Here is a 17108-nt window from a genome sequence, read left to right as displayed (position 1 = left end):
TGAGTCTGCAAAGACCCTGCAGCTGGAAAGCAAGTCAACAAAGGACATTGCAGCCAAGAAGTCTGCGTAGACACTGCAGCTAGAAAGCAAGTCAACAAAGGACCTTGCAGCCAACAAGTCTGAAAAGACACTGCAGCTAGAAAGCAAGTCAACGAAGGGCCTTGCAGCCAACAAGTCTGTGAAGACACTGCAGCTGGAAATCTAGTCAACGAAGGACCTTGCAGCCAACAAATCTGCATAGACACTGCAGCTGGAAAGCAAGGACAAGGACCTTGCAGCCAACGAGTCTGTAAAGGCAATGCAGCTGGAAAGCAAGTCAACAAAGGACCTTGCAGCCATCGAGTCTGCGAAGACCTTGCAGCTGGAAAGCAAGTCAACAAAGGACCTTGCAGCCATCGAGTCTGCGAAGACCTTGCAGCTGGAAAGCAAGTCAACAAAGGACCTCGCAGCCAACAAATCTGCAAGTTGAATGTCCCAGGTGCTCTCACGATTAAGGATATGGCACGATGATGTCCTTTGCTTGCTGGTTGTTGCTAGGTTTTTGGGAGGATACTGGGTGGATTATGTAACAGTAGTCCAGACATCCTGTGACTAGATCTGAAGACGTCCATTTAGTGGTTGGATTGTAGAAGGTCTAAAACTTTAGCCCGGAGCCATACATTACCCCACCTTCTTTACTTTCTTCCCTGGTACCAGGGAAAAAGTTATGAACCTTCACATCAGTAGCTCTGCTCAGTATTAAATTCCAAGTATCTGAATTGATGTGAAGTCTAAAAACAAACTGAATTTTACAGAGGCTTTCGGTGAAAGTTATAGCGGAGCTATCTGTTCAGGAGGGCACCATGAACTCAAGAGGGGGGTGGTTGGAGCAGTCCACCCAGCACGTTCCACATCCGACCAGAACTGAAGTGGACAGCTCAGTACCAGGACTGTACTGAGGGCCTGATCTTGAAGACTATCATGAACTCGGTCATCCTGATAAGCCTTTAAAACAAAGCTGCAGCTCTGTGGTGTGGAGTTTTGGGGGGACTCAAAAGGGCCTTTTGAACTGGAGAATAATCCTTGATGCACGCTCCCCATCCACACCCTGTCCCAATAGGTAGAAAAGACCCAATGACACACTTCTGACTTGTAGTGGTTAATCTGGAGGTACAAGTCAGGTGTGAGGGGATGACCTTGTGCTTTCAAGCAGTCCATTTTTATTTATTTTTAAGATGTCATTGCCGTGCAGGCTGCCTTATGCTGCTCAGTAGTACACAACACAATGCACTGACAAGCTACAAAACAATGCAATAATTCTGAACATCTCTAGCAGCTGTCTCCAGGACTGTGACTGCTAGCTGGATCACCTTGACTCAGCCTCAGAGCTCAGCCCACCCAGGAAGAACAGAAAACCCCACCTCTTTGACCTATTTCTGATGTAATGCCTACCCCACTGCACCCCACCTTAAAAAGGCCAATCATTTGGCTACAAATCACTTATTATTCATGTCTACCTCCTTTACAATACCATTTTATAACTTTTGGGTCCCTTAGAGAGTTTACTTTGTTTGGTTATTTGTTTTGTGTTCAAGATCAATTATACGCAAAGCGCCATAACACCCTCTTGATGCTGCCAGAGAAGTATATGACTGTTAAATAAAATAAAGCATTCCAAGCAAAGCTTGTACTTTTGTAGGAGTCCAGAAAATGTGTTTTAGGAGGTTAGTACTGTGGGTCCATAGGTCCGAGCTTTGCATGTGTACCGACTACTTTACAAAGCATTGCAGTTTCTTTAGGAAAGAAACTGCAGACGTACAGGCAGTTGACACAGATGGATACATCTAGCTGATGTCCAAGCTCGTCTACTCTATAGTCCATGCTGGAAAGTTAGCAACTTGCGCATTGCTTGACGAGGTCTAAATCAGTCCCTTCAATGCTTGAGTTATGTGTTGAGGATATTCCATGCTAAAAAGGTGATCAGCACTCTCTGAAGTAGCTGCAGCATCCAGGCTCACATACTTGTGATGACGACGTTCCACCCATTCCTTACCACACAGGATCTGGCCACTGTGATCGGGGTGTTATGAGCTGGAGGATTGGCTACCACTAAAGCCTCTTCGTTTGACCAGAGGATAAATGAAGAGGCTGACGAAGATTCAAGCCATAAGAGCCAGGCGATCATAGGAAGGGACATGTTAGTGCATATCTCCCGTCTCCTTTGATTTGACACCGAATCAAGGAGACCTCCTAATTCTAAGTCAGGTGCTTATCCACAGATTCCTACATCCAAAGGGCTCCAATCATTTCACGTCAGACATTTGGTAGCAGTGATCTGTAAAGGGCGATAATTGGTGCCTCTTAGCGGGAGGTACACATGCGAAGAAAGAGTGGGCAATGCCATGGGAGCCAGTACGTGGAATAAGCCTCTCCAAAAAAAAATTATTAAAAAATCTTTCTGAAAAATATTCCAAACAAACTTGTTTACAGCTTTGAGCAGGTGATTTACCTGCTGCTGACCACTGAAAAGACACATAACCAGAAGCAAGTGGCACTGTTGAGAAGTAGACATTTTGCACATCAGTGCTGAGGAAAAAGACCTCTCTGGCCTGGTAGCTTTGGGAAGAGCCATTTGATCATAGCTACCCCTCCAAATTAAGCAGGTGTCCCTTCTTTTTTTAAAGATCCAAGGTCATTCTGGACAATAGTGTGAGCCAAACCCCAGCCATCCAGCTGCATGACTGGCGGCAAGTCTCCCCACAGAAGATGCACTCTTGAAAGGTTGTTCCTACTGAACAAAACCTAGTCTTGTATTTCTCCTACATAATACGTTAGCAAAAAGATGTGAATGTACTATTGGCTGCCAAGCCGACTTGCAGAAGAAATCACATTGGCAGCAAGATGAACAATATTCGCACTTGTCCTGATCATCTCTCTTTTAGAAAGATGCCTAAAACCACACTGTTCTATCGGACTGTTGCTTCCTTTCTGTTTGCGGACCAGTGCCGAGATACCCCTCCTGGGGAGATTTGAGGGCTATAACAAGTACATTTAACATAACATAACGTTCCTCTTTCTAAAAGCAGTGAGAGGGACCTAGTGCTCAGAAGACCTCTTCCATGTGCGGGGCCCTGTGTGAGACGACTCGAGAATCAGCACTGGCATGCCAGCATCGACCATCACACGCAAAACTGACCATGTCATCTGTTCTTGAGAAATGCACTTTGATGCCTGCCTGTGAGTGCTACTCACATACCCTGTGAGTGATCTGTGACACCCCGACACTACGAGGAGGGCTCATCATTGAGATGTTGTGCCTTGCAGGGCCCCTGCCCCTCAGCACTGCCTGCAGCAATCTAGTTTGACTTCTACTTGACATCCACTGACAGTCGCTCATGTGCGTTAGGACAATCACAAATAAATTCCCAATGGTGTTCTTCGCAGACGCTCCCTCCCTGTAAATTTCTCATCACATTCCCCTACTTCACAGGTGGTACAGAGAGGTCAGAGTTCAGCCGGACATGACCTACCTTCTCCATGTTTGGTTTAATGCATCTGATGAAGAAGGGGTTGGAGGTGCTGAGCGTGGCCATCAAAGCATGCAGAGAATCCTGAGGGTGAAAGGAAACAGAATCAGCTACAGATACCACCATCAACCAGACAGTGCCTAGAAGTCAAACCATTCACTACTCTGATCATCTCACAAACAGGATGTACAGTCAGCCAAATACTGAACATCAATACTTACCTTGACAATCAACAAGGTATGCCAATGACACAAAACTGGAGACAAGCATGACCTCTGCTTTGACCAGGAAGTCACTCAAGTACCAGAAAACTGCAACATTCACACAAATACCAACAAACAGCAGAACCGTTCAGCCAACTATCAGTAAACTGCAACATATCCCCAAATCTCAAAGAACAACCTGTTAAATGCAAACTGCAGCATTTGTGAAAATAGCAAGCCAGCACACTGCACAAACACCAGCACATCAGAGGTTTTCAAAATCCCCAAAACATCTAGCATTCACCCAAAACAAATCAACATGCAGCAACCACCAGCAAACGTCTACGTATAACAAATACTGACATATGCAACATTGTAGCCTATTGCAGACTCTTTATGCCCGACTCAAAACCATTGGATTGTGATTTGTTTGCATTTTCTGCCTCTTTGTCAACATGTTTTTCTTGTCTATCTCCAAGTCCTTTAGTCTCTCACCAACTTCCTGTAGACTCCAAACTTTACATCTGATCACTTACTCCTTCGCTCTATTCTGTCCTTAAAGCCACCAGTCCAAGCCTCCCCTCAGCCCTCTGCCTGTCAAATATTGGCCCAGATTTAAACCTGTTTTCTAGATATCCACCTGAGCAGTTTTTCGTATACGCAATCGAAATATGGAAACACAGCCAGAGATTATCCTGAAAATCAGGCATGGAGCCAGCCATCCTGGCCCAAGGCTGAGGATCTCTGATGGATCTTCATCAATGCTTCACCGACCTGGCTCCTGCGTGGCCCCACCTCACCTGCCACAGTAGGCGCCCTCCTGGCAGCCGCCTCACCCCCCTACATGACAGCACTTGGACCCTCGGCCTCCTTACCCTGAACTGGGAGCTGACTGTTGGCTTCCGCCGCTGGGTTCCCATCTTCAGAGTTTCCTCATTGTTCCTGCTCGAGACGTTTTCAAAAAGGTCATAGATGAAATCTAGCCTGAAACAAACACAGTCCGAATTAAACATACCAGGGGTAAGATGCAGAAGCAGCAGCATGACGTACTCTGTGTACTTCTTCCGTAGAAACAACTTCTACTGGACATTCATTGATGGCGTGAGGTCAGGTAGCCAGGAGGGGTTTAAGAACCATCTTGATGACAAAGATTTGGGCTTTGCTACATTACCACAACACTAGGCAGGCGCTAAGGTGCCACGGGTAGAGGGTGCCAGATAGTCCTCGGTAGCACCCTAGCCCAGGCTGGCAGAACACAACTTCAGTGAGCCAATGATCCTTGCCCCCACCCTGGACCTGGAGAGCTGAAACCTTTCTTTGATGACCCTCCCGGGGCCTTCTTCAGAAGTAACGAGTGACTGCAGAACAAGTGTGCTTAAACAAATCCAGTACTAACAAAACCTAGTCAAGCACTTTCATATCCATAAATCAACTAAACACTCAAGATCTATGTCAGAAACCCCAAAATAGGGGGAGTTATTTCAAATACTTTACAAAAATAGGAATTGCTCTATAAGGAAAATATGAGTGGGGACCTCCCCCCCCCTCTCCCCCCCCCCCCAAAGGATGTGCAATCCCCAACCAAGCACATCATTTATCCAGACAGCCAAATTCAACAAATACACACAATTGGGAAACATAGGGCCTGATTCTAACTTTGGAGGACGGTGTTAAACCGTCCCAAAAGTGGCGGATATACCACCTACCGTATTACGAGTCCATTATATCCTATGGAACTCGTAATACGGTAGGTGGTATATCCGCCACTTTTGGGACGGTTTAACACCGTCCTCCAAAGTTAGAATCAGGCCCATAGTAATATAACAAATTGGAAATGCTGATTACACATAGAAATATTTACATTATAAAATAAAGGAAATAATGCATTGTAAACTATAGCAACAAATATAAAGAAGCTGTAACCAAAGAGGGAAAACCAGTATTTTGAAAACAATAACCTTAAGTGAATAAGAAAGATCAATCAAGACATTGGCCCTCATTACAACCCTGGCAGTCAGTGGTAAAGTGGCGGTAAGACCGCAAACAGGCCAGCGGAAAAAAAATGGAATTACCGCCGCAGTCATCCGCCACTTAACCATTCCGACCGCCATGGCAGTGAAGACCGCTGGGCTGGAGATTGCGGTCTCCAGCCCGGCGGTCGTCACTAGACCGCCGACGGTATCAGGACCCTGAATACCGCCATGGATCTCGGGTGGTTGGGAACCGCCATGAGATCCATGGCGGTAGGCACTATCAGTGCCAGGGAATTTCTTCCCTGGCACTGATAGGGGTCTCCCCCGCTACCCCACACGAATCCACCCCCACCCCCCTGCCACCCCCAAAGGTGGCACAACCCCCCTCCCCACCCCGATCCCGAACATGCACATATACACACCTCTCCAACCCTGACCTGAACATGCACATACACACCCCTACACGCACACGCCCCCAACATGCACATATACACACCCCTACACGCACACATACACCCCAACAACACATACCAGCACACATACAGACATGCACACCGTCCGAACCGCACACATTTCCCATACACACAACACCCCCCCGAACGCATACACTCACTCACCCCCTCTACACTCTCACACGCACACCCCCTTGCACGCACACAACACACAACACCCCCCCACCCCCACTCCCTTCCCTAACGGACAATCAACTTACCTTGTCCGTTGATCCTCTGGGAGCGGACGGGATCCATGGGGGCAGCTCCACCTCCAGAACACCACCACCAGAACACCGCCACACTGACTCATGGGACGTGATTCAGTGGGCGGTGTTCTGTTGACGTGGCGGTGGAGGTTGAGCAACCTCCACTTTCCCACTGTCCGCCAGTATGGCCGCTGGCGGCTTTCCATACGAAAAAGGACTGCGGGCTGCCAGTGGTCTTCAGCACAGCGGTACCTCAGCGGTCTTGCAGGAACACTACAATGGTATGACCTCTTAGTTCTATGTTGATGTTTTGGCATGCAGATAACTAATGGATGCCTTCTTCATGACAATGTCCACTTTGGAAACAACAAAGGACCTAACACTGAAATCACTAAGTTTTATACATCAACAGCTTCAGTCATTGGAGACTCTCTGCTCAGTGACCTGTCATGACAATTCAGCCTGTATCCATCACCCTCACCAAAAGTGGGTCCCCTGGGATCCAGTGTGACATTTGCATGCGACGAACCAGTGATCCCGATGCGTGTGATGAACCAGTGATCCTAACGCATGTAATGAACCAGTGATCCTAACGCATGTAATGAACCAGTGATCCTAATACGTGTAATGAACCAGTGATCCTAATACGTGTAATGAACCAGTGATCCTAATACGTGTGATGAACCAGTGATCCTAATACGTGTGATGAACCAGTGATCCTGATGCGTGTGATGAACCAGTGATCCCGATGCGTGTGATGAACCAGTGATCCCGATGCGTGTGATGAACCAGTGATCCCGATGCGTGTGATGAACCAGTGATCCCGATGCGTGTGATGAACCAGTGATCCCGATGCGTGTGATGAACCAGTGATCCCGATGCGTGTGATGAACCAGTGATCCCGATGCGTGTCATGAACCAGTGATCCCGATGCGTGTCATGAACCAGTGATCCCGATGCGTGTCATGAACCAGTGATCCCGATGCGTGTCATGAACCAGTGATCCCGATGCGTGTCATGAACCAGTGATCCCGATGCGTGTCATGAATCAGTGATCCCGATGCTTGTCATGAACCAGTGAACCTGATGCGTGTGATGAACCAGTGATTCCAGTGTGTGTGTTGAACAATGAATCCTGATGCATGTGATGAACCCAGTGTGTGATGAACAATGAATCCTGATGCGTATCATGAAACCATGATCCCGATGCGTGTGATGAACCAGTGATCCCAATGCGTGTGATGAACAATGAATCCCGAAGCGTGTGATGAACCAGTGATCCTGATGCGTGTGATGAACCAGTGATCCCGATGCGTGTGATGAACCAGTGATCCCGATGCGTGTGATGAACCAGTGATCCCGATGCGTGTGATGAACCAGTGATCCTGATGCGTGTGATGAACCAGTGATCCTAATGCGTGTGATGAACCAGTGATCCTAATGCGTGTGATGAACCAGTGATCCTAATGCGTGTGATGAACCAGTGATCATCCTAATGCGTGTGATGAACCAGTGATCCTAATGCGTGTGATGAACCAGTGATCCTAATGCGTGTGATGAACCAGTGATCCTAATGCGTGTGATGAACCAGTGATCCTAATGCGTGTGATGAACCAGTGATCTCAGTGTCTGTGATGAACAATGAATCCCAATGCGTGTTAGGCTGCCTGAATCTTAATACAACTACATGGTCAATATGCCCACCCTGGGTGTTTGCCCCCGCCTACCTGCTGTCCCGTAGCATGTTCAGGACGTCGTCTCTGAATGTGTCCCTGTTCTTCTCCAGGAAACCCCTAACATTATAATGCACCTGGAAGACATGTGAAAACTTGCATCATTAGGATAATGTTGTCTACATTCAGTAGGTGAAACATGGTTCACAACAGTGCTTACAGCAGAACACGGGTACGAATCAAGCAAACACATGGCCCAAACCAAACCTTATAGTCCTGTTCAAGCAGCAAACACGCCCACTGTAGCTCAACAATAAAAAGGCAAAACCCTGCCAGCCTTTGTTATATCATCTAACAAACAGAATACAAAGAACAGAGGTGTGGGGGCATCTCTCTGCATCTTTCTGCATATAACGTCACAACGTACAAGCCGTGCCACGGTACCAACTCCGGTGGACACCAGTGCATTCTCTGGCTTTGCAAGGGCTCCTCCTGCTCTGAGCTGGTTGCTTCATTGTACTCCCTTCACCCCCAGGGGTTGGCAGCTGTTGATAAAAAAGTTGTGCCCTCAGTCCACTGCGTCCAGACCTTTCCAGTCACAGTGCCCACAGTCTATGCAGGTCTACGGACAAGCATCAGCAGTGTTTGCCTTCAAAAAGGCACTATCAAAAGAGGGTTATCAACCTCTCCTCACGGAGGGCAGTTACCTGTTCCTCTCTTATACTTCTAACACTTGTAAGCCAACCCTGATGATGTCAGATAACAATCGTCCTCCATCTTTCTGTCCTAAGTCACCTTTACAGCACATACCTGTAACCTACCTGCTGTCCTATCACAAGAAGCCTTCTATGGTTGTAGCATCACCTGTAACTCTGGGACAGCTTCTGTAATTTATTATTTACTATGTCACCTGTCCACTACATACCTGTGTCACACCTGCCATTACCTCACATACCTGTGCCACACCTGCCATTACCTCACATACCAGAGTCACACCTGCATTTACATCACATACCTGTGTCACGCCTGCCATCACCTCACATACCTGTGCCACACCTGCCATTACCTCACATACCTGTGCCACATCTGCATTTACATCACATACCTGTGTCAAGCCTGCCATCACCTCACATACCTGTGCCACACCTGCCATTACCTCACATACCTGTGCCACACCTGCCATTACCTCACATACCTGTGCCACACCTGCCATTACCTCACATACCTGTGCCACACCTGCCATTACCTCACATACCTGTGCCACACCTGCCATTGCCTCACATACCTGTGCCACACCTGCCATTACCTCACATACCTGTGCCACACCTGCCATTACCTCACATACCAGAGTCACACCTGCATTTACATCACATACCTGTGTCACGCCTGCCATCACCTCACATACCTGTGCCACACCTGCCATTACCTCACATACCTGTGCCACATCTGCATTTACATCACATACCTGTGTCACGCCTGCCATCACCTCACATACCTGTGCCACACCTGCCATTACCTCACATACCTGTGCCACACCTGCCATTACCTCACATACCTGTGCCACACCTGCCATTACCTCACATACCTGTGCCACACCTGCCATTACCTCACATACCTGTGCCACACCTGCCATTGCCTCACATACCTGTGCCACACCTGCCATTACCTCACATACCTGTGCCACATCTGCATTTACATCACATACCTGTGCCACACCTGCCATTACCTCACATACCTGTGCCACACCTGCCATTACCTCACATACCTGTGCCACACCTGCCATTACCTCACATACCTGTGCCACACCTGCCATTGCCTCACATACCTGTGCCACACCTGCCATTACCTCACATACCTGTGCCACATCTGCATTTACATCACATACCTGTGCCACACCTGCCATTACCTCACATACCTGTGCCACACCTGCCATTACCTCACATACCTGTGCCACACCTGCCATTGCCTCACATACCTGTGCCACACCTGCCATTACCTCACATACCTGTGCCACACCTGCCATTACCTCACATACCTGTGCCACACCTGCCATTGCCTCACATACCTGTGCCACACCTGCCATTGCCTCACATACCTGTGCCACACCTGCCATCACCTCACATACCTGTGCCACACCTGCCATCACCTCACATACCTGTGCCACACCTGCCATTGCCTCACATACCTGTGCCACACCTGCCATTACCTCACATACCAGAGTCACATCTGCATTTACATCACATACCTGTGCCACACCTGCCATCACCTCACATACCTGTGCCACACCTGCCATTACCTCACATACCTGTGCCACATCTGCATTTACATCACATACCTGTGTCACGCCTGCCATCACCTCACATACCTGTGCCACACCTGCCATTACCTCACATACCTGTGCCACACCTGCCATTACCTCACATACCTGTGCCACACCTGCCATTACCTCACATACCTGTGCCACACCTGCCATTACCTCACATACCTGTGCCACACCTGCCATTGCCTCACATACCTGTGCCACACCTGCCATTACCTCACATACCTGTGCCACACCTGCCATTACCTCACATACCTGTGCCACACCTGCCATTACCTCACATACCTGTGCCACACCTGCCATTGCCTCACATACCTGTGCCACACCTGCATTTACATCACAAACCTGTGCCACACCTGCCATTGCCTCACATACCTGTGCCACACCTGCATTTACATCACAAACCTGTGCCACACCTGCCATTACCTCACATACCTGTGCCACACATGCATTTTCATCACATACCTGTGCCACACCTGCCATTACCTCACATACCTGTGCCACACCTGCCATCGCCTCACATACCTGTGCCACACCTGCCATTACCTCACATACCTGTGCCACACCTGCCATCGCCTCACATACCTGTGCCACACCTGCCATTACCTCACATACCTGTGCCACACCTGCCATTACCTCACATACTTGTGCCACACCTGCATTTACATCACATACCCGTGTCACGCCTGCCATTACCTCAAATACCTGTGTCACACCTGCCATTACCTCACATACCTGTGCCACATCTGCATTTACATCACATACCTGTGTCACACCTGCCATTACCTCACATACCAGAGTCACACCTGCATTTACATCACATACCTGTGTCACGCCTGCCATCACCTCACATACCTGTGCCACACCTGCCATTACCTCACATACCTGTGCCACACCTGCCATCACCTCACATACCTGTGCCACACCTGCCATTACCTCACATACCTGTGCCACATCTGCATTTACATCACATACCTGTGTCACACCTGCCATTACCTCACATACCTGTGCCACACCTGCCATTGCCTCACATACCTGTGCCACACCTGCCATTCCCTCACATACCTGTGCCACACCTGCCATTGCCTCACATACCAGTGTCACACCTGCCATTACCTTAAATACCTGTGTCACACCTGTCATGACATCACATACCTGTGTCACACCTGCCATTACCTCACATACCTGTGCCACACCTGCCATTACCTCACATACCTGTGTCAGACCTGCCATCACCTCACATACCTGTGCCACATCTGCATTTACATCACATACCTGTGTCACACCTGCCATCACCTCACATACCTGTGCCACACCTGCCATTACCTCACATACCTGTGCCACATCTGCATTTACATCACATACCTGTGTCACACCTGCCATCACCTCACATACCTGTGCCACACCTGCCATTACCTCACATACCTGTGCCACACCTGCCATTACCTCACATACCTGTGCCACACCTGCCATTACCTCACATACCTGTGCCACACCTGCATTTACATCACAAACCTGTGCCACACCTGCCATTACCTCACATACCTGTGCCACACCTGCCATCGCCTCACATACCTGTGCCACACCTGCCATTGCCTCACATACCTGTGCCACACCTGCCATTACCTTAAATACCTGTGTCACACCTGTCATGACATCACATACCTGTGTCACACCTGCCATTACCTCACATACCTGTGTCACACCTGCCATTACCTCACATACCTGTGCCACACCTGCCATTACCTCACATACCTGTGCCACACCTGCCATTACCTCACATACCAGTGTCACACCTGCCATTACCTAACATATCAGTGTCACACTGTCCATTACCTCACATACCAGTGTCAAACCTGCCATTACATCACCAGAGACCATGCTAGTCATGAGAAGCAAGCTTTATATCAGTCTAAGCTCACATCTCTGACACATACCTATGTCACACCTGCCATTACATTACCATATACTTTACTAGACATGAGGCAGAAGCTGTATGGCAATCCAAGCTCACCTCTCCGGCATAGTGCTTGATGCCAAACTGGTGGTCCGTCACCCTGGGTTTCACATAATAGTGGTTGCCCTGAAAAAAGAAACAGAATTAAGAATTATATTTGGACAGACCTCTTAAATGAGACAAACATCTTCCTTCCCATTAGACCAGTTGATGAAAAGCCTAAAGTACACACACCACTTCTGACCCGTATACCGCAGACACCACTTCTGATGCGCACACCACAGACACTACTTCTGATGCGTACACCACAGATACCACTTCTGATGCGTACACCACAGACACCACTTCTGATGCGTACACCACAGACACCACTTCTGATGCGTACACCACAGACACCACTTCTGATGCGTACACCACAGACACCACTTCTGATGCGTACACCACAGACACCACTTCTGATGCGTACACCACAGACACCACTTCTGATGCGTACACCACAGACACCACTTCTGATGCGTACATCCCAGACACCACTTCTGACACGTATACTGCAGACACAGCTCCCCACGCGTACACCGCAGACACAGCTCCCCACGCGTACACCGCAGACACAGCTCCCCACGCGTACACCGCAGACACAGCTCCCCACGCGTACACCGCAGACACAGCTCCCCACGCGTACACCGCAGACACAGCTCCCCACGCGTACACCAGAGACACAGCTTCCCACGCGTACACCAGAGACACAGCTTCCCACGCGTACACCAGAGACACAGCTTCCCACGCGTACACCAGAGACACAGCTTCCCACGCGTACACCACAGCTGATGCACACACCTCAGACACAGCTTCTGACGCATACACCTCAGACACAGCTTCTAACGCATACACCACAGGCACTTCTGATGCATATACTGCCGACACCAGTACAGACAAATACACCGCAGACACAGCTTCCCACGCGTACACCAGAGACACAGCTTCCCACGCGTACACCAGAGACACAGATCCCCACGCGTACACCAGAGACACAGCTCCCCACGCGTACACCACAGCTGACGCACACACCTCAGACACAGCTTCTGACGCATACACCTCAGACACAGCTTCTAACGCATACACCACAGACACAGCTTCTAACGCATACACCACAGACACTGCTTCTGATGCACACACCGTAGACACCAGTGCAGACAAATACACTTCTGACACATACACCTCAGACTCCGGTTCTGAGGCATTCAAAAACACCGCTTGTTAGACTGTCATCCTCCCTCCAAACTTTTTTCCTGACTGCCTCATATTTTTGTTGACATTAGGACTCTGAGCACTTTAACACTGCCAACCATTCCTAAAGTGTATGTTCTCCTCCCCTAAAACATGGTTTGATTGACGTATCCACAATTGGCACAGTTAAGTTACCTGTAAGTCCCTAGTACAGTGAACTACATGTGCCCAGGGCCTATAAATTAGATGCTATTAGTGGGAATGCAGCACTGCTTGTGCCACCAACACAAGCAGCCCTTACACACATCTCAGGCCTGCCATTGCAGAGCCTGTGCAGGCACTTTACATTACCATGTTGAATTGCCATTTAAAACCTCTTACCAAGCCTTAAACTCCCTTTTAATTACATGTAGGTCACCCCTAAGGTAGGCCCTAGGTAGCCCATAGGGCAAGGTAGGACATGTCCTTTTACGTTTTACATGTCCTGGTAATGAAAAACTCTACAATTCATGTTTCACTACTGTGAAGCCTTCTCATCTCATAGGTTAGCATTAGGGATTCCTTATTACATTTAATAAGCTGTAATTTCTAATTGAGACAGAGTAGGTATGTCATGTTTAGTACCTATTGACTTGTAATGAGAAGTCCTCTTTAATGCTAAAGTCAGATTTATTATTACAATTTTGAAAATGCCACTTTTTGAAAGTGCTGGAGGGATGTGTGAATATAGACTGCTAGAGAGGTGGGGGAAGATAGACTGCAGGAGGGGATTGGGTGAATATAGAGAGTTGGAGATGTGAGTGAATATAGACTGCCGGAGATGTGGGTAAATATAGACTGGTGGGGTAGTTGGTGAATATAGGCTGCCACAGAGGTGGGTGACTATAGACCGCTGGAGGGGGTGGAGTAATAGAATACAGACCTCTGGAGCGGTGGGTGAACATAAGGTGCTGGAGGGTGGGGAAATATAGAGTGCTGGAGGGGTGTGCGAATATTGACTGCTAGAGAGATGGGGGAATATACACAGCTGGAGGGGGTGGGTGAATATAGAGTGCCTGCGAATTGGATGAATATAGAATATGGACTGATGGAGAAGTGGGTGAATACAGACTGCTGGAGAGGTAGATGAGTATAGAATATAGACTGATAGAGAAGTCAGTGAATATAGACTGTGGGAGAGGTGAGGGCTGGAGAGGTGGATGAATATATAATATAGACCGCTGGAGAGGTGGGTGAATATAGAGTGCCGGAGAGGTGGGTGAATATAAAGTGCTGGAGAGGTTGGTAAATTTAGAATATAGACTGATGGAGAAGTGGGTGACTACAGAGTGCTGGAGAGGTAGGTGAATATAGAGTATAGACTGATGAGGAAGTGTGTGAATATAGACTGCCAGAGAGGTGGGTGAATATAGAGTGCCGGAGAGGTGGGTGAATATAGAGTGCCGGAGAGGTGGGTGAATATAGAGTGCCGGATGGGTGGGTGAATATAAAGTGCCGGAAAAGGTGGGTGAATATAGACTCCCAGAGAGGTGGGTGAATATAGAGTGCTGGAGAGGTAGGTGAATATAGAGTGCCGGAGAGGTGGGTGAATATAGAGTGCCGGAGAGGTGGGTGAATATAAAGTGCTGGAGAGGTTGGTGAATATAGAATATAGACTGGTGGAGAAGTTGGTGACTACAGAGTGCTGGAGAGGTAGGTGAATATAGATTATAGACTGATGGGGAAGTGGGTGAATATAGACTGCCAGAGAGGTGGGTGAATATAGACTGCCAGAGAAGTGGGTGAATATAGAGTGAAGGAGAGGTGGGTGAATATAGAGTGCCGGAGAGGTGGGTGAATATAGAGTGCCGGATAGGTGGGTGAATATAGACTGCCAGAGAGGTGGGTGAATATAGAGTGCCGGAGAGGTGGGTGAATATAGAGTGCCGGAGAGGTGGGTGAATATAGAGTGCCGGAGAGGTGGGTGAATATAAAGTGCTGGAGAGGTTGGTGAATATATAGAATATAGACTGGTGGAAAAGTTGGTGACTACAGAGTGCTGGAGAGGTAGGTGAATATAGATTATAGACTGATGGGGAAGTGGGTGAATATAGACTGCCAGAGAGGTGGGTGAATATAGACTGCCTGAGAAGTGGGTGAATATAGAGTGCCAGAGAGGTGGGTGAATATAGAGTGCCGGAGAGGTGGGTGAATATAGACTGCCGGAGAGTGGGGGGGAATATAGAGTGCCAGAGAGGTGGGTGAATATAGAGTGCCAGAGATGTTAGTGAATATAGACTGCCAGAGAGGTGGGTGAATATAGACTGCCAGAGAGGTGGGTGAATATAGAGTGCCAGAGAGGGGGGTGAATATAGAGTGCCATGAAGGGGGGTGAAAATAGACTGCCAGAGATGTGGGGGAATATAGAGTGCCAGAGAGGGGGGTGAATATAGAGTGCCAGAGAGGGTGGTGAATATAGAGTGCCGGAGATGTGGGTGAATATAGAGTGCCAGAGAGGTGGGTGAACTCATCTTTAGCTCATATGACACGCTTAGCTGGTAAATGTACAATATATGGCCAGTGTAGTGTACCACCACTGACCATCTCACTAGAGGGGTCTCACCCGGGGCGGCGTGTCCTGGTCGGGGGGGAAGTCCTGACAGGAGACTCCCCACATGGGCTCCCAGACCTCACCTGGTGCTAGGACACCGAGATTACGTGGTGTGCACATACAAACATGTACATTACAACTACGTGCATGCATGTACTCACACACGTACATGCACGCGTGCATGCAGACACACACGTACTTGCATGCGGACACACGTAGATTCACACGTGGATACACAGACACGTGCATGGATGCGGACACACTCACGTACATACACACACACACGTACATACAGACCCGTACATGCACCCGCACATACGTATATACACATGCTTACGTGCACCCACACACTTACATGCACGCGCGCACACACGTACATACAGACCCGTACATGCACACAACCTTACGTGCGCACCCACATTAACATGCACGCGCGCGCACAAGCACATATACACACACGTACGTGCACACACACTCGTACATGCACGTCCGCACACGTACATACAGACCCGTACACACACACACTTACATGCACGCGCACACGTACATATATATACACACACACTCGTACATGCACGTGAGCACACGTACATACGCACACACTTACATGCACGCACACACGTACATATAGACACACACACACGTACGTGCACACTCACTCGTACATGCACGTGCGCACACGTACATACAGACCCGTACACACACACACTTACATGCACGCGCACACGTACATATATATACACACACACTCGTACATGCACGTGAGCACACGTACATACGCACACACTTACATGCACGCACACACGTACATATAGACACACACACACACGTACGTGCACACTCACTCGTACATGCACGCGCGCACGCACACAGGCGCGGGGCAGGAAGCGGGGGGTCGGGGAGACACCGCACAACAGGATGCAGGTCACAAAGTCCGAAAAGCCCCAACAATTAAAGAC

At 48.7% G+C, this 17108-nt stretch overlaps 1 protein-coding gene across 1 annotated transcript in view; it reads right to left on the bottom strand.

Annotated features, from left to right (window-relative positions):
- Positions 1 to 17108, bottom strand: part of LOC138286710 (unconventional myosin-X-like) — a 483148-nt gene that overhangs the window by 160677 nt on the left and 305363 nt on the right. Inside the window, exons 16-19 of the mRNA XM_069227214.1 lie at positions 12390 to 12458; positions 8110 to 8192; positions 4585 to 4693; positions 3510 to 3590 (exon numbers count right to left, since the gene is read on the bottom strand). Coding sequence (XP_069083315.1) covers positions 3510 to 3590; positions 4585 to 4693; positions 8110 to 8192; positions 12390 to 12458 — 342 coding nt within the window. The remainder of the gene's footprint in view (positions 1 to 3509; positions 3591 to 4584; positions 4694 to 8109; positions 8193 to 12389; positions 12459 to 17108) is intronic.

This window comes from Pleurodeles waltl, chromosome 3_2 (assembly GCF_031143425.1).
Source record: "Pleurodeles waltl isolate 20211129_DDA chromosome 3_2, aPleWal1.hap1.20221129, whole genome shotgun sequence".
Classification (NCBI taxonomy): domain Eukaryota; kingdom Metazoa; phylum Chordata; class Amphibia; order Caudata; family Salamandridae; genus Pleurodeles; species Pleurodeles waltl.
This window is presented reverse-complemented; position numbering and strand designations above follow the sequence as displayed.